A 19,340-nucleotide genomic window follows, 5' to 3' on the forward strand; every position below is an offset into this window, starting at 1 on the left:
CAACATGCTTACCAGTAAAAATCAGAGGTCATTAAGCAGTATTTCAATTTAAACTTATGGGACATGGTGTTTGGGATTGCATATTGTATGCAATGAAGCACATTGTAAACAAATCATTGGAGCTATCACTGTTCTCTTGAAGTTCTCAAAAATACTACTACCAGTAAATTGCATACAGTTTAGCTAAAGAAATTGTTGTCTGCTGGCCAGTTTCTGATAGTATATATCAAAGAAGTATTTAAATTAAAAACAAGCATGTTTGTCTCTGATTAAAGGTGCATCTAACCTCACAGTTTCACATCTGGCAGAAGGACTGGGAAGCATTAGTGAAAATATCAAGTATGGTTCCTTGTCTCTAAAACAAAAGCTCTCAATATGAATTTGATGTGCCAGTTTTGTTAACATAGTCCACTCTACAGATGTGTGACTGTTGGACTGGGATGACATTTCAGGTGGGACCCATCAGCGAACCTTGTACAGAATAAATAAACTGAAGTCTGTTAATGTTTTAGTATCTGTCATATTTTCTAGGCCTTGGATTGTTCTTCTCTGCACTCTCTCTAAATCTCCTACATCTTCCTTAATATATAGTTCCCTGAACCGTATATTTTAAGTGGTGACCCTTAGATTTTCCAGGAAGAAATATGCGTCCATATGGTATAGAGCAGAATGTATAGGACAGCACAGATCAACTGTGTGGCACATGCCTAGCAAGTCTAGTGTATTCTGGATACATTAGACCTGTTGTATATACGGTATAAAAATCAATCTTTCCTGGTCCTCTGCAGAGGCTGCTGGACCTCTGTAAAATCTGGGCCAAAGAAGTGGTAGGGCAACATATCTCGTATGAAAGTGACCGAAAGCATTTTCCTGAAACAGTAAGGCTGGTGGATTGTTTTTAAGTTTGTGGAAGATACCAGATTGATAAGTAAACATTTAACAGGAGGTGATCAGAACTTGAAGTTATTCCAGAAACATTAAAAATGATATGGGATTAATGCCATGAGATTAAGATGGATATAAAATACTATTCTAAGGAGGGAGAAGTAAAATGTGGAAATGCATGGAAACTTTCTGGACAGACCTGTGTTGGAAGAGGATCAGACAATTCCAAAATGCCAAGGCAACAGTGCTGTGAGATGTAGGGAAGGGGACACTTTTCATTTTGAGATGATTGGCAGGGAGCTTTCAGGGTGACAAAATGTAATTATTCTGCTCTCAGTGCTAGGCAGGTCTCATGGAAAACTGAGTCTGGGTATTATATTTATAGGAGGATGTAGAAAAATGAGAGTTTTTAGAGGAAAGCAAGACAAATGGCTAGAAGTATACATAATGTCTCCTTTGAGGGAAGTTTGAAGAACTGTGTTTAGTATATTAAAAAGAGGAAAAAAATGTCAGGAGACATAAGTCTTCAAATGTGTCAACAGCGGCTCTATATGTGACAGTGATACATTGGTCTTTACATCAGCTTGGAAGAAAAGGATAAAAATACTCTTAGTTCATGATAAAGAATTCTCAGGTTGACCACTAGAAAAAGAATAACATCAGGTGGCAAAATGCTGTAGAAACACATAGGAAAAGTTTGGAACCTTCATATGCATTTTGAACTTTGATACACATCTAGGTAGCAGGTGATGCACAGCTGTGTGAGGAGAAAAGGGAGAGCAGTACCATTATTAATTTCTTTGGGTGGCAGAATTAATGCTTCATAAATGCCTGTTCATCTGAAGAGTGCAAGGAAGCAGAGCTGAGCCAGTGTGAGAAAGAAGAGTATGCTCTGTTGTGAAACTTTCTTCCTCTGTCCCAGGAGCAAAGCAAACATTTGCAAATACACCTTCTCACTGTTTCTCTTGAAGAGCTGTGGGCAGCTCCTTGTGCAGGGGATACACCTAGGACTCAAGCTAGCCTCACTTTTTTTTTTTTAAATAGATACTTTTGAAGGCTTTCTTTAAGCCTTCCTATTAAAGTCTTAGGTAAGCTAGAAATTTAGAGAAGTTTTTCTTCTAGTTGTGATTAAAAAAGAGTAGGTGGGGCAGACACAGCAAAGGAATGGAGAGAGCTGAAGATACCTAAGTCAGGTTTTGGCATTCTGTTCTTAAATTCAGATTTTATAGGCTTGCTTTTAGCCTCAGTGAATTAAGATGACAGGTAAACATTTTCAAAATAATGTCCAAAACACTGAAGAGGCCCATACTGTTAAATTTATAACCTTATGTGAATTTTCATGGGTTGTCTAAAATTGACAAAACATGCCTACGACAACATTTTCTGTCAGATACTGTGCTGGCTGTTTTCTCCTTCCTCTGAAAAGTTTGCCACACCTGTATGTGAAGCACAGCATCTCAAAGTGTGTTTCTGCTTCCCATTCATTCATGGCTAAGTGCAGTTATATCCCAACCATCATTTTTAACTGCTGCTTCTTGCTGTGGTTGAACTCTTGTTTGATTGGAAAAAAAAAAAGTTGAAAATCATAGCGCTTCTTACATTTCAAACAGTCTGAAGACTTAGGATTTGGTAACTGATTTGGGTTATGCCGAGGTTAAGTGTTCTTGACACTACTTTTTTTTTTTAAAGCAATGAGAATTTGCTGGCAGAGGATATTTTTGGTTTATGTATGCATTATGAGACAAGGGACTTTGAGAAAAACTTAAAATATCTCAAGGGCCATTACTGTATCACTGTTTTTAGAGTAGGGAGATTATAAAGCCTTGACAGTGTTTTACTGTGATTCAGCAAGTTTCCTGTTTTCAGCCTCAAAGTGTTTTTGAATTAAGCCATTAAAGAGAATGCATTTTATGTTCAAAGGGTGCTTAGTACTATTTTGAAAATCTTCATTATAGTATACTCATTGTTCTAGGAGCTGGATCTGTTGACATTCCTGAACAAGGTCAGGAGGAATGTTCTGTACTGGTTTTGCTGTAGTTTTGTAGTAGTGGGGGTGGAGGGTAGACAAGACTGATTCTAAATTCCTGTATTTTTGTCATGAAAAGACTAGCTGTCTTGTTTGGTAGCTTTGAAATGGCATTCTTCTTTCATTGAACACTAAGGTTTACTATGGTGAGATATGAATATATGGAGTTAACCTAGCTTCTTTTAGGAGATTCCTGGGGAAACAAAAGAGGCCATTAACACAGATTCCTACTTACTGTCATGCTGTTTACGCAGAATTATTCCAAGATTGAGAACAATCTGGACAAATATATAGTCTTTTCTAAAAACATGTAGCTGAAACCCTTCCAGAACTGTATGGGGACTATAAAGGTTACAGCATACTAATCCTTTCTTTGGGAAGGGAAAAATTGTATTTCCAGGAAAACAAGATGTTATCTTGTTAAAAACAGTTCTTTTGGTGGAGTAGAAAGTGAAGAGAAAACTTTTCTGGATAAATTGGGAAGCTTTTCCTAGTGTCTCTGCTGTTTATGAAGAGATATTTATGTAACAGGGTTTTCCTCTTTTAGACCACTAGTTGACTGTTCAGAACAGGTGAATGTTTCTTTGTGTTTTTCATTTGTCGTGAGAATCAGCTGTCTCTTAGACCTCACTATAAGTTTTATGGATCAAGATCCACCTTTGTATTAGGGGGAATCCTGGAATTGTTCTGTATGCTGTCAGCAAGGTATGCAACAATGGATTTCGGGGATGGATACTCTCCAGCATTTTGAAGTGATTTATCTTTTTAAAATGTTCTTGCTAAAGTTCAAGCTATTACTACTTCTATTATGCTAAACTTAGTATAATCTCTTAAGATAAATACAAGAAGAAAATGCTCAAACAATATACATTTGCTCTCTGAACTTTAAAAGAAAGCCAGACCATTGAATTGATGAAAGTCATTTGTTAAGCAGCTGGAACCAGAGATGACTGAAAAGCAGGATTTCCAATTTGTGCCAAAACATCCTGCAAACCAGAAGTTTTGATATTCAGGTTCTTCAGCTTACTCCACTGTAATGCTGTTTTAATACCTGTTCTTTAGAGAGTTTGCAAAATACTTCTCTGCTATGCAGCAGCCTTGCTCACAACTTGTTACTTGTTCGTGAAACACGTGCAGTCAAATCTATAGTTGAGCATGTCTTTCATTTATCACTTTTTTTTAGATTCTAGGCTTTGAAAAGAGCATATTAAAGCTACTGCAGTCTTGGCAAATAGTCCATATCAAATTTGTCTGTCTTTATTGGCTTCTTGAGATGCACAGCAGTAGTGCGGCTTCTTTAATTTGAAAGCCGCAGGAACCCAAACCACTTTTCTCTCTCTTCAAATATTTGAACATAATGTATACTCCTCATTCAAAATACAGCAAGCATCCCTAACTTCGGATGTTCATATTTGCCTATGTAAGAGTAAAAAAAAAAAAAAATCTACAGCCTCTCTCCCTGTTAGTTAAAGCTTCTCTAGGTACGTACTGTCAGTATTTTCCACCTCTAAACTTCTACTTTTCTAAAATTAAGACTTTAGCACTCAGTTTATTCTTTATGCTTGCCACAAAAACATTGCGGATGTGAAGGACTGTGTTAAGTAGCTTCAGCTCTTTCTTTCCAGAGCTGCTATGCAATGAAAATTACCAGAATCTATGCAGTCTTCGTTACTGCTGTCCAGTAGTAGTGGATATCAGCTTAGTTTTGCTACCCTGCTTCTTGGGAAAAATTGGCAGCAGGGCAGACAATTTGTCCCTCCTTTTACTTTGTACTGTCATGCTCTCCTTTCTTATAAATATATGTACATACTTGACTGAAAAGTAGGAGGAGTATATGATGGAAAATTGCTTGTTGACCTCACAGTTGCCCAGCTCAATGGATGCCACAGCTGACCATTGTTTTGCATATGCGATAAAGGAAACAGGTGTTTTAATCTCTTAGAAGTTCATTATGAACAGATACTTGTAATTATTAAGGTAATCTGTGTTTTTCACCAGGACTCTGTCGACTTTAGAAGTTGCTGCAGATTCATGCCTTGCCATAACTTTGTGTATACAGAATATGTTTGTGGGTTCACTATTCCAGTATATATGCACTGTTTTCCTTAGAAGCATTTCTAGCAACTAGTAATTCTGATGCAGAATATGCAAGTAAACAACAGGGTAATTTTTATGATAATGTATCGTAAACAAATTAAATTAAATTATAAACAGCTTCTAAGATGTCTGTGTTTTGGAGTGAAATGGGAACTGTCACTTTTAAGATCATTCTCAGGCAGGACTATGCGGGCCAGAATGTAAAGCCTTGAAATTATGGTAAGTAAATAACTTCTTAGTTATTTAGCCAGGGGTCAAAACAGCAGGAAACCTATTGCTTGTTTCAGATGGAGTTTTAAATTATCAGATTATGTCAAATAACAGTATACTAGAAAAACAACTTTGTAGAGTAGTGTTTATTAAGTAGGATTTTGTTTTACCAATACCTACACTTAACGTTATGAAAGGCTAAAATGTTTGTGAGAAACCTGGCCATAATAATCTTATTTTGTTGGAATCAATAATACTTTTGCTGCACTTTTCTGATCTTTCTATGTGTCTGATTATCTTTCTTACTTTTCCTTTCAATTTGACAAATGAGGTCACATAAAAGCAAGCAATTCTAAAAATGATCAATGTGTATTCATTGTAGAGTTAGCTGGTATATACAGCAAGTATGCTCTCCCATGCTTGCTGTTGCTAATAAAGAAATTTGATGCTGGAAGACAACCTCTTTGGGCAAGCAATATACAGAAAATGGGACTTGAAGGAAAATCTGAAAACTATAACTATGCACAGTTTCCTATTTGTTGTGCCTAGTTGATAATAACACACTGCCCTCCATTGTTCCCGGAGTCGTCAATCTTCCTGTGAGTATCCTAAAAAAAAAAAAAAGTACTGTTAGGAATATGGAGAGTACAGTTGTATATTAAAAGATTTTGAAATTGGGCTCAGCGCATAAAATTCATCACACAAGAAGGCATAGAAATGACTTTTAAGTGGGCTGTCTAGGCTAGCTGACTGGCGTGATAGTTTTTATTGCATATTAGAGAACCTGTAAAATATGTGTGACTTGGATTACAAGATACAGCTTGAGATATGAGTTTATATTGAGGGGAGCAGAAAACGGGGTAGGAAATAACTACTGACTACTTCCGAGTAACAGTTATTGGAGAAAGTTTAATAACCTTTTAAAGTATAGTGATACTATTGAACCATACTCAGAGTCATGCTGTTGGGCTCATGGGTTTTGTTTCTTCCCTGTATAAAGGCTTAAAGTATAGGTCTGTCAGTTACATCTCTTTTTGAACTGAATTCTGTTAGCTACAGTAAATCTGGATGCTTGTTAATGGCTTTAAACTACATCTGTTTCTCTTCCCAATGACTTTCCTGTTTTTGCTACTGGCTGTTGGGCTACCAGCTCACTACAGCATGGCTCTGACTGCAGCATGAAAGGTTCAATGCATTTTGTATAGATTGAAAAAGGACTTGAGAGGAACAAATCTATTCTTAGAAGTGGCTTTTTAAAGACTGTGCCTTACTATATAAAATTAATGTAGCCAATATCTGACTGCACTGACATGTGCTGAAGCAGGTGTACACATTGGTTTTTGAATTCCCACTAGGGAGAATCATTAAAATAATCTGTAGGTCAACTAATGATGGTCAAAGAGAAGAAAGAGTGGAAAGTGTTCCTCACCATGTCTGGTGTTTGTAGCTCTACCAATTCTGAGCCAGCTGCTGTAGAGCAATTACCGCATAAGTTTCAGTGTGAAGTTGGAAAACTTTCAAAAAAAAAAAAAAAAAAGGCATTTTAATCTTTGCAAGGAGGAATTAAGCCTACATTTGGTGTGTTAGAGTTTTTAAATTATGCTCACATGCTCCAGGGTGCAAGCTTGTTTTGCATGATTTTCTGCTATTGGAGCATGGCTTGCCTGGGCATTAAGCCCTGGCAGGAAAGGCACTAGAATAGTCTGGAAATTAAGAGAACCAAATGGTGACACAGTGGATGTTCATTTATGCATAGTCTTGCTTAAATGACTCTTCTGCAGAGGCTGAAGCAACATAACAGAAACAGCATTAAAGGAGAGCAGTTTATCTCCCCAAAAATGGAAACAGTAAATACAATGACAAGTATCAAAAGAAACTTTTTCTTTTTTGGTATTCGGATTGTCTGTTTTTGTCAAACAGGTGAATTTCTTCACTGTTGGCTTAAGAATATCAGATACAAATTCTTGTTACTTAAAAATACAGCGTAAGCAGTGCAGACTGGTCTGCCAGTATTCCTCAGCTCTGAGGACAGTGGTTTTCAGGCTCATTTGTCCCTGGGTGTCTGCTGGGATTTCATGCTTCTTTTCAGGACATATAATTGTTGGCATGTTTCTCCTTCTTGTCTTCTCTTACTGGTTTAAACCAGATGGGCCACACGTAATTAGTTTGGCTTCATGAAAACTGTGTAGGCTACTCCATGACAAGAACAGATCCTGTGTTTCTCCCTATTTGGAGAGCAAGTACTGCAAAGGCAACAGCTGGGATGGGGTATGTATATTAAGGAAGAGTGCCAGCCCTCAATGTTCTGCAAAAATTTCATTTGGTAGATAAATACCATTTTGTTTCCTGATGAAAATACAGCAAGTTTTTACTTGTCAGTCTGTTATCATTTACAGTCCCCTAGTGATATGAAGCACTCGTATTGTGTGAAGTAACCACTCCCAGCTCTTTTGTATTGTTACTCCATAGCACTGGGTTACAATTTTCTTGCTTGTCAAGCTGGCTAGGTTTTGGTGTTGTTTTTTAAATGCTTGTCCAAATCTAATCTGAGAGTTTGGTAAGGAGAGTCTTGCCATTAAGAAAACTTGAACATGGTCAGTAATGTTAATAAAATCAGTCAGATTTGTGGTTTTGGGATGCATTTGGTAGAGATTTTTTTATTTTAAAAAGTGATCTTTTCTGTGGAGAACTGACACATACTTATGCTCTTTGAAGGCATCTGAATTTTACCATTCCTATCATGAAATTAGTGCAACAGCCAGAGTGCACAAGTAGGGTTGCAGGTTTTTATTTCTGAACTTAAGCTAGTATTCTGAATAGTATTGGAAGGTGCATTATCCTAAGGCAAAATAAACTATAACTACTTGACTTTTGATAGAAGTTTATCGAACAAGCTCTTAAAATCTACCAATGAATGAATGTTATTACAGTGCTCCCGGACTACTTGCACCATTAGAAGGTTCTCCCTAATATCTAGCTCAGGCTTGCTAAAGTAATTATCTTGGGATATTCAGGCTGTTCCCACTCATTAGAAATACACTGCTAAATTGTCACGTTTCCATTAAAATTCCCCTTTTTTCATTTGCTCATTCTTTCATAATTTTCATCTCTTGGGGTGATGTTTCTCTGACTTATTAACAATAAGGTAGTCTTTAATATTACATGAGCAAAATGTGATTTGGAGATGTTAAGAAGATGGGGTTTTGTTGGGAGGGGAAGGAAGCTCCTGCTTTTGTCTCTGCCTTCATCTGTCCCAACACTTTTAGTGTGTGAAATTGGGAGAGTGTTGTAAGAGTAGAACCAGATGAAAAGCCACAACTGGGAGAGTGTGTATGTGAGCAGTGGTGATTGCTCTGGTTTTATGGAGTTACCTTTCAGTTTGATTTTTATTTCTATTGTAAGAGGAATGGGACTTCAAACAAACAAACAAACAAAAATGCAACAAAAAACCAAAAAAGCAAAAACCCAAAACAAACAAACAAAACTAACTTGGAATTTGTGTTATTTGTTTCACCCGCAATGGACTGACCTCAACACTATGGTTCAGTGGACTAACACTTTTGGTTTTGCAATGTACAGTCCCTGCTTTGTCATATTGATCTGGGTTTGTAGGCCACAAAATCAGATACTGTGTTTAAGCTCTGATTTAACTGAGATTTGGATCGTATCATTGCATGCAACTCTTCAGCTCTTGCAACTTTTGTCCTTAGAAAGGAAATAAAGAAAAAGAATGCTGTATTACAAACGCTTGTGAAGGTATGTGAATACTAAGCCTGTGTATTCTCCAAAATACTTAAGGAGTAACATGCATCTCTGTAAAAGCCTTGGTGTGCTATCTGCAAGGATGTGCTCACTGAGGGAGAGAGGTCAGAGATGAAGATCGTGCTATGCTTTTTAAAATCTCCAATCAGCTGCATGGAATTCAGCCCCCACTATGTATTAAATGTATTTTCATCTCTCTGAGAATCTCTCTTTTTTTGGTTAATCATTCAGTATGGTCACGTTCTTTTTCTTTTTCTTTTTTTTTTTTTTGACAGCAAGGATTAGACCTTTAAGTATTGTTCATGGCTTTGAACAGCAGTATCGTGTCAAAGTCCTGTTGTTGACTTGCCTGCTTCATCCAATACTATTGCAGACAGACCTTAATTCTATTTTTAGCATGATTTCTAAGGAAACAAGGTGTCTGTAAGCTTTATCTCTTCCGTTCTTCATCTCTCTGCAAAAGCTTTTTTAGCATTTGACCAGTTTCAGACAAAATTGACATAGAGTTTTAATAGTCAGGTCCCTGCCACTTCATGAAAATAGGCAGCTGGACAGATGAAGATGATCCACCTTTTTTCCTAAGACCCAGTAGTGGGAGGGCATTGTAAATGGAACATCTATAAGACACTAGAGAATCTAGTCACAAAACATCGACGGAAACCAGGATTCATGTAGAACTGTTTTCTAAATACTGATAGGGGAGAATTACTTCAGTGAGCTGTCATCCTTACAGAGTTTTGGAGAACCTAAAAAGAGATAGGGTAGTTACAGAACTGCCAAGAGGATTTTTCCTGAAAAGAAAATGGTTTCAGGTGTAACGTGTTTATGCATTTGACTACTGCATTATCAATGCCTATAATTGTGTGATGTACAGGGTAGAGATTTTATCTCTTTCTCCTATTTGCTGTAGAACAGACTGGATGCAGGAAGAAACAGTGAATTTTTATTCGGTGATTGTGCATTAACTGAATTCAGTGCTCTATGTTCATAAAATGCAGTAGTATTATACTTTAGTGTAATAACTCTAGTGCAGCTAACTGCAAGGAGCTATGAAAACCAATAATATGTGATGGTGAAGAAAGGAGAAGAAGATTTGCAAACAGTTACTTTACAGAGAAAACAGAATTATACACAACAAGAAAATTAAGTCATTACTGAGAAGATGACTTCTGAAATAGATATATACAGGAACCAGAAAATCAATCAGTTTTCCATTATGAAGGACTATTCAAAGACATGAGGATACAGAAAACTTTTCTTTTATAAGGGAGGGGGAAGATGAGGTAACCAAACAAGAATGCAGTTTGAACTTGCAGGGAATAGCAGTCAGTTACAAGACCTTTTTTTTTTTTCTTATTTCATTTTGAGAGTAATCATAGTGAGACAAGAAGTAATTGAGAATGTAGATTCATTTGAAAGTAAATGGAAGTGGCTTGCATGGTTGAAGTATTTTTTCCAGTCTTTCAATATGAAAGACTACAAAGTCAAAACCTTGTAGAAATACTCATCAGTAAAGCACTAATGGGAATTTTGATACATGTGACCATATGCTATTTGGAAGATTCAGGTAATAGACATTCTAGGCTGTGAAACAAACTCCGCTGCACTTATTTTAGATGTGAAAGGATAGAATGGTAAAAAGGGACTGTGAAATTCTAAGCTGTGTATACAGAATTACCAAGGCAAACAAGTCATTTTTTCTAAGTCTGTGATGCTGTCCCTGTAATAGCTTCTGTATATACATATGGCAGCATGCTGTTGGAAAATACTGACAAACTGTCAGGAATATGTGGAAATAAGACCTGTCCTCTCAGGGGAATAGTTTTTCCTCTCTTGCTGTGTTGTCTAGCAGAAACTTGGGTCAGGAGCCTACAAATGGAAACGATGAATCTCTCAACAAAGTAAAGGAGCTTCTTAGTCAAGGCGAAGGTGACATAGCCAAGAATGGGAAGAAATTAATACTGGGTCATGTAAACAAGGTTTCAGCAGGAAAGTCAATATTTTATCCAAGAAAATGCATCTGTTAAAAGCGTGTGGTGGAAGCTTCATCACCTCTCAAGGAAATTGGCTGGTCTAAAGCAAAAGTGTTGATGTGTCTCAGGGACAGCTGTTCTCTGTACAAGAAAAGGACTGTGTCACTTACTAGAAATATTTCTGTGTCTTAAATATTATGCTCAAAAAGTAGAGTGCTTTTTCTCTCAGTGGTAACTCAGTGGTTCCCTACAAAGGGACAGGAAAGATAGAATAGAATATTTTCCGTTGGAAGGGACCTACAACGATCATCTGGTCCAACTGCCTGATCCCTTCCGGGCTGACCAAAAGTTAAAGCATGTTGTTAAGGACATTGTCCAAATGCCTCTTAAACACTGACAGGCATGGGGCATCAACCACCTCTCTAGGAAGCCTGTTCCAGTGTTTGACCACCCTCTCTGTAAAGAAATGCTTCCTAGTGTCAAGTGTAAACCTCACCTGATGCAGCTTTGAACCATTCCAATGCGTCCTATCACTGGATACCAGGGACAAGAGATCCACACCTCCCTCTCTGCTTCTACTCCTCAGGAGGCTGTGGAGAGCAATGAGGTTGCCCCTCAGCCTCCTTTTCTCCAAACTAGACAAACGCAAAGTCCTTAGCCGCTCCTCATAGGACATTCCTTCCAGCCCTTTCACCAGCTTTGTTGCCCTCCTCTGGATGCATTCAAGTACCTTAACGTCCTTCTTAAATTATGGCGCCCAGAACTGCACACTGTACTCAAGGTGAGGCTGCACCAATGCTAAATACAGTGGGATAATCACCTCTTTTGACCAGCTGATTATGCTGTTTGATGCACCTCAGAATGTGGTTTGCCCTCTTGGCTGCCAGGGCACACTGCTCACTCATATTGAGCCTACTGTCAACCAGCACAAACACCTGGGATAATGTCCTATACACATCACGATGAACATTATATCCAGACCTCAGCTGAAATGATTTGTTGTATATATAGTATCAGAGGTGTTTTTTACTGCAGTTAAAGTGCCATAAATTTCATCTCTGTCGTGAATTTCTCCTCATGGAGCAAGTTTTACAGTCCACATAGATGCAGATTTTGCCGAGATTAGACGGCTGTTTCCAAATCTGAATAGTTGGGGGTTTTGCTAGTATTTAATAAGTTTCAGAGTTAACTATGTTGAACAATGATGTAAGAATCACGTGAAAACACTAGTGCATTTGAGCAGAATGTTAAGGAAACTGAATTGCATTTGCTTAAGGTATTGAGTTAGAAAAATACAAATGCAAATATCATATGAAGTGTCTGGCTCTTAGAACAGCAATAAAAAGGATTTAGTATAAGCTAACATAAAAAGAATACCCTTTTTCTGCTTAAATTTACTTCTTGAATCCAAATTGTTTCATATTTAGAGTGCATGTTGCATAATTTCAGTATATTTATAGGCCAGTAGGAGTAGGTTTCTTTAAACAGCCCATTTCTCTTGTATTCAGTGTTCAACTTCACTCTTTTAATGAGTACATTTGGTAGACTCCAATTGAGATGTAATTTTTGAACTGTGTCTTATGGTGAACTCAAAGGTAAAGCAAATGAAGCAGTTCAGAGGCCAGGATTAATTCCATGCAAAGAGACTTTTCAGGTATCTTAAATCATTTGCTTTTCCTATTATTCATGTTCGTACATATGACTTCTGCTCCTTCATGTTTGTGATGTTGATAGTGAGCAGATAAAATCACCAAGGTTTTAGTCATCTGACAATTTAATAACAAGCTGTCTTTAGTATGTATATTGTACAGTGCTGATAAATGATGATGAAGTTTCTGTCACTTCGCCAAATATTTTGGAAACTGTATTCAAGGCTTAGAAGAATTACAGGCTTTTGGCTTAGACTTGGAAACTTTTATTCTCATGGACTTCGCATATTCTGTGCCAAGTCTCTTGACTTTCTCTGTGCTGGTTTTCTCAACAATGTAGTCAGTAGAACATACCTGCCCTTGAGTTAAGTTTACAATTAAATATCAGAATGATTGGAAAACCTCAAATGAAAAGTATAATAGCAGTTGAAAAACATTTAGTTTTTTATTCTTGAGTGCCAATTTTCTTGACTCGGAACAATTCTCAAGGCATGAATCGAATAGTCTTGTTTTTGTTCCAGTGGACAGTTTCCCCAAAGTGCTTGACTAGAACAGAATGACTGGTGGTGCTGATTGAGCTGGTGAGTGGTGCTTGCTTGCTTTCTGTGAAGAGTGCTGGTGTATTAACACTATGCATGAATGGACAAAACGTATTCATTGCTGCTCGATTTCTTCCAAGTTGGAAATTTATGACCTTGCTCCTCAGATGGCATTCCTTTGTAGCAAAAGTAGTTCATTTACCAGCTTGCTTTGGAGAAAATGATGACAATATCCATTTTAACCTGTGGATGGGTTTTTGTTGTTGGGTTTTTTTTTTCATATTCCTTGACAGTATATATGAAAAATGGATGTAGAGGGCAAGTTACATATAGAAATGTTATTAAAGTACTACCCAGCTTAATCTATAAAGCAATCCAACTTGCCCTAATATCTAATACACATTATAATTACTTTTTATGCTTTTCCCTTCATGAGTAATGACAATCAATTTACTGAAAATGTGTTTTGCTGGAGTTTGCATTGGGGAATTGCTTTGCCTACAGACATCCAAGTTGCCATGACATTGTTTCAAAGAGGTCTTTTATTTTCTTTATTCTTGTAGAACAACTGTAGCTTGCAATTGCAGTAAATGACAAGCAGATAACTATCCAAAAAACTGAGGTCCACCAGTAGGTTCCAGAGGTGAAGATTTGTTTTTATTTGTTAAAACCCTGGAAGGAAACAGTTGGGATTTCTCCTTAATACAACAAGTATATCACTGGTTCTGAACACTTGAGAATTCCAGAACACCACTATGCTTCATACAAATTAGGTACCCAATCTATTAACACAATAGATACCCAATCTATTAACTCATGGTTCCGTGGCTGGTGTCATCGCCACGGTTTTGGTTTTTTTGATAACAGGATGGCCTACACAGCACCAGGTTTGCTGGCGTCTGATGGGATTCATCTTTCTCAAAGGGGAAAGAGAATCTTTGCTCAGGAGCTTGCGGGGCTCATCGACAGAGCTTTAAACTAGACTCGAAGGGGGAGGGGGGTAATATCAGGCTTGCCCTAGAGAAGCTTGAGGGACAACATGCCACGGTTAGAGGGAGCGGGTGCTAGCGAAGGCACTCAGCCTGTGTCTCTGAGATGTGCGGGGTACACTGGGGCACAGTTGAAGTCGTACAGAGTTGAGCTAGGGGATACTGAGGCAATAGAAGCCAAGAGGGAAACGCCAGTGAAACACCTCAAAGCATATAAGGGGTGTTCCTCTACAAAGGAGACAAGGACGACAGCCCAGCTGAAGTGCCTCTACACCAATGCACACAGCATGGGCAACAAGCAGGAGGAGTTGGAAGCCATTGTACACCAGGAAAATTATGATTATGGTTGCCATCACGGAAACATGGTGGGATGACTTGCACAACTGGAGTGCGGTGATGGATGGCTATAAACTCTTCAGGAGGGATAGGAGAGGTGGTGGGGTAGCCCTGTATGTTAGGGAGTGTCTGGATAGTTGAGAGCTTAACGATGGTGACGGTAGGGTGGAGTGTCTATGGGTAGGAATCAGGGGAAAGCCAACAAGGCAGATATTGTGGTGGGAGTCTGTTACAGCCCACCCAACCAGGATGAGGAGACAGATGAACTATTCTATAAGCAGCTTGGAGAAGCCTCACGATCACTAGCCCTTGTTCTTGTGGGGGACTTCAACCTACCGGATGTCTGCTGGAAATACAGTACAGCAGAGAGGAAACAGTCTAGGAGGTTCCTGGAGTATGTGGCAGATAACTTCCTGACACAGCTAGGGAGGGAGCCAACTAGGGAAGGTGCCCCACTGGACCTCTTGTTCACGAACAGAGAAGGACTTGTGAGCCATGTGATGGTTGGAGGCCATCTTGGGCAGAGTGATCACGAAATGATAGAGTTTTTGATACGTGGAGAAGCGGCAAGAGGGGTCAGCAAAACTGCCACCTTAGACTTCCGGAGGGCAGACTTCAGCCTGTTTAGGAGACTGGTCGACACAGTCCCCTGGGAGGCAGCCCTAATGGGCAAAGAGTCCAGGAAGGCTGGACATTCTTTAAGGAGGAAGTCCTCAAGGCACAAGAGCAGGCTGTCCCCAGGTGTTGAAAGATGAGCCGGCGGGGAAGAAGACCGGCCTGGCTGAATAGAGCTTTGGCTAGAACTCAGGAAAAAGAGGAGAGTCTATGACCTCTGGAAGAAGGGGCAGGCAAATCAGGAGGACTACAAAGGTGTAGCAAGGTTGTGCAGGGAGAAAATTAGAAGGGCCAAAGCTGAGCTAGAGCTCAATCTGGCTACTGCTGTAAAAGACAAAACAAATACTTCTTCAAATACATTAGCAGCAAAAGGAGAGCTAAGGAGAATCTCCAGCCCCTAGTAGATGGGGGAGGGAACACAGTGACCAAAGATGAGGAAAAGGCTGAGGTACTTAATGCCTTCTTTGCCTCAGTCTTTAATAGCAGGGCCAATTGTTCTCTTGGTACCCAGCCCCTGGAGTTGGAAGATAGGGACAGGGACCAGAATGAAGCCCCCATAATCCAGGGGGAAATGGTTAGTGACCTGCTGCACCACTTAGACACTCACAAGTCTATGTGGCCTGATGAGATCCACCTGAGAGTACTGAAGGAACTGGCAGATGTGCTCACCAAGCCCCTTTCTATCATTTACCAGCAGTCCTGGCTAACTGGGGAGGTCCCAGTTGACTGGAGATTAGCAAATGTGACGCCCATCTTCAAGAAGGGCCAGAAGGAGGACCCGAGGAACTACAGGCCTGTCAGCCTGACCTCGGTACTGGGGAAGCTGATGGAGCAGATCATCCTGAGTGCCATCACATGGCATATAGAGAATAACCAAGGGATCAAGCCCAGCCAGCATGAGTTTATGAAAGGCAGGTCCTGCTTGACCAACCTGATCTCCTTCTATGACAAGATGACCCACCTAGTAGATGAGGGAAAGCCTGTGGATGTTGTCTATCTTTACTGTCTTCAGTAAAGCCTTTGACACGGTTTCCCACAGCATTCTCCTGGAGAAACTGGCTGTTCATGGCTTGGATGGGTGTACTCTTTGCTGGATAAAGAACTGGCTGGCTGGCCGGGCCCAAAGAGTGGTGGTGAATGGAGTTTACTCCAGTTGGAGGCCAGTCACAAGCAGTGTCCCCCAGGGCTCTGTGTTGGGGCCAGTTCTGTTTAATATCTTTATCAGTGATCTGGACGAAGGGATCGAGTGCACCCTCAGTAAGTTTGCAGATGACACCAAGTTGTGCGGGAGTGTTGATCTGCTTGAGGGTAGGAAGGCTCTACAGAGGGACCTGGACAGGCTGGATCGATGGGCCGAGGTCAATTGTATGAGGTTCAACAAGGCCAAGTGCAAGGTCCTGCACTTGGGCCACAACAACCCCATGCAACGCTACAGGCTTGGGGAAGAGTGCCTGGAAAGCTGCCTGGTGGAAAAGGACCTTGGGGTGTTGGTTGACAGCCGCCTGAATATGAGCCAGCAGTGTGCCCAGGGGGCCAAGAAGGCCAATGGCATCCTGGCTTGTATCAGAAATAGCGTGGCCGGCAGGACTAGGGAAGCGATCGTGCCCCTGTACTTGGTACTAGTGAGGCCGCACCTTGAATACTGTGTTCAGTTTTGGGCCCCTCACTACAAGAGAGACATTGGACACACTCTAGCACCTCAAAGAAGGGCAATGAAGCTGGTGAAGGATCTAGAGCAGAAGTCTTATGAGGAGCAGCTGAGGGAACTGGGGTTGTTTAGCCTGGAGAAAAGGAGGCTGAGGGGAGACCTTATTGCTCTCTACAACTACCTGAGAGGAGGTTGTAGCGAGGTGGGGGTCGGTCTCTTCTCCCAGGTAACGAGTGATAGGACAAGAGGAAATGGCCTCAAGTTGCGCCAGGGGAGGTTTAGACTGAATATTAGGAAATTTTACTTCCCTGAAAGGGTTATCAAGCATTGGAACAGGCTGCCCAGGGAAGTGGTTGAGTTGCCATCCCTGGAAGTATTTAAGACGTTTGGATGAGATGCTTAGGGACATGGTATAGTGGTGGACTTTTGGTAGTGTTAGGTTAATGGTTGGACTCGATGATCTTAAAGGTCTTTTCCAACCTATACGATTCTGTGGTTCTGTGATTCTGTAATTACAGCTACGTAATCCAGTGTATGTTTGGTCAGGTTCGTTGACCTGACTTGCAAGTATCATTCATGCTTTGCTCCCTTATAGCATGACAGGCGTGTTATATGATTTAATCTGCCCCACTCTTGTAACCTGTACTCTGTTAACCTCTTTCCTAATGTGATGGAACAGAAAGTGTCCTTGTAATCTGATAAATGAACGCTGTTATGCTCTGGTGATCTGCTCAGCACATATTGATGGATGGAGAATTTGCACGCTGATCCAAAAGTGATAAGGGTCAAAATAAGTGATTTTTAAGTTTATTACTTGCATCTGTCACTGGGCATCTTTTTGGGTTTTATGTTTAAGATGGAATGTGAGTGGTTTTAATGTGTACCTTGTCTAGATAGGGCTTGCCTACTAATTTCTAGATCAAGTAGTGGTTTCTGATATTACTGGGAAGGTCCGGATTCTTCAGTCTCTCTCCTCTACTCTCTAAAGGAATCTTGAACAATCCTCTAAGTTTGCTTCTTGAATGGCAGGGTCACACCACAGAGTTTGTAGCTGTTAAACCACCTTTTTGTTCTTTTCTCTTCTTTGATAATGTTCCCCTATGAACCCTGCTCTCCCAGGCTATTTAGGACAATATGCTGCTACTTTAGCTGTCTGTCTCATCTCAACATGCTTCTGAGCCCTCTGGCTGAGGACACAGTTCTCCTGGCAGCAGCTTCTCCCTTTTTAGTTCAGTCCCATCTTTGCAATATGGTTGAGGCTGCCTTATGTTCCCTGCTCTGCTATGTGTGCTGCTAGTTTGAAGTTATGAATTATCTTTGAAACGGATTCAATGTTTTCAGGTAACTTGTGTGCATTAATTGTTTCTGAGTTGAATGATTGAAGGAAGTCAGTAGTCTCTGATTCTAAAACTGTCAAAAATATACCCCTTCAGCCATGAAGCTAAGGTAGATATTAACCCAGTACTAGATTTCTCTTAAATAAAGAATAAGCAGAAAAAGGGGGAAGTAAGAATTGTGTTCCATATTTCATACAAAGATATGCAGAAAGCATAACTAGACTTCTGTCTAATGAAGGTCATAGAATGGAGTTTCGCCCGCCCAAGAAAAAAGAAATGAAAGTGTTTTTGTATAAAGAAAAGAGTTTTGTGTAGTCTTTTGCTAAAAGCAGGCAGTTGTATTAGCTTTCTGCTTTTTAGGACTTTTTTGGAGGGGAATGAAAAGAAACTAAAATGTTTTTCACTGGTGAGAGAAAATTTCTTAAGTACAGTACAAGCTGAAATTATTGTTCTTTTTGAGATTAATAAAAAAATTACCTTTGGTTTATGTTTTTGTATCAACAGCTGCACCCATCCATTTATTTAAGTATGTCTCACATAACTTAGTTTTATAAGTATCAAAACCAGTGTGACAGGCCAAGCAATTAAAGGTTCTGTAAAAGCTTTTAGAGTTCAGTTGATTGCTACCTAAGGCATTTTGCTTAGTCCACAGCCCTTATAATCACTATTGTAGCCATGCTGGAAATGCTTATTTGGTAAGTATGCTGTGGAAGTCTGATTATTCCCACTGGTAATATAAGTAGCATTTAATATTTTTTTTTCTTAGACATTTATTATGAGAATGGCACTGAAATATGTCTTTTTGCCACCTCAGAATGAAAGATTTTTCTTACCTGATCAAATGGTATGAAACCCGAGGGAGAGAATAAGCCAGGTTATTGTAGTAATTTATCTCTTCCTGTTGTTTTTGTTTTGTTTTGTTTTAAAAGGACTAACCAGCCGGGAATGTTCACAAAGAAAGAATTTGATCAGTTGGCCTCAGCAATAGACAGCTTCAGTCTCATGACATATGACTATTCAACACCACAACGGTAAGATGCCATCTAACGTTAGAAAAAGGTTGCTGAAGGAACTGATTCCCAGTTAAGTCACTACTAAATCTACAGCGTGAGTTCATTTTTTTAGTAAAGTGGATGGTGTGTTTTAACTGTATCAGATACTAAAGTTTTGGATTGGTAATTAGGATAGGTGATTTTTGAACAAGCCAGTAACTCAGGACATTGTTTAATAGCAGTGTATATTTGGCACCCAGATATTGTGAAACACTTTGTACT

The 19,340-nt window shown here is 39.6% G+C and overlaps 1 protein-coding gene across 6 annotated transcripts in view; it reads left to right on the top strand.

Annotated features, from left to right (window-relative positions):
* CHID1 (chitinase domain containing 1) overlaps positions 1-19,340 on the top strand; it is a 131,384-nt gene that overhangs the window by 32,858 nt on the left and 79,186 nt on the right. For all 6 annotated transcript variants that reach the window (XM_072865652.1, XM_072865655.1, XM_072865656.1 and 3 more), the window contains one exon: positions 18,996-19,097. In XM_072865652.1, the coding sequence (XP_072721753.1) occupies positions 18,996-19,097 (102 nt within the window). The remainder of the gene's footprint in view (positions 1-18,995; positions 19,098-19,340) is intronic.

Source organism: Ciconia boyciana, chromosome 6, assembly GCF_034638445.1.
Source record: "Ciconia boyciana chromosome 6, ASM3463844v1, whole genome shotgun sequence".
Taxonomy (NCBI): domain Eukaryota; kingdom Metazoa; phylum Chordata; class Aves; order Ciconiiformes; family Ciconiidae; genus Ciconia; species Ciconia boyciana.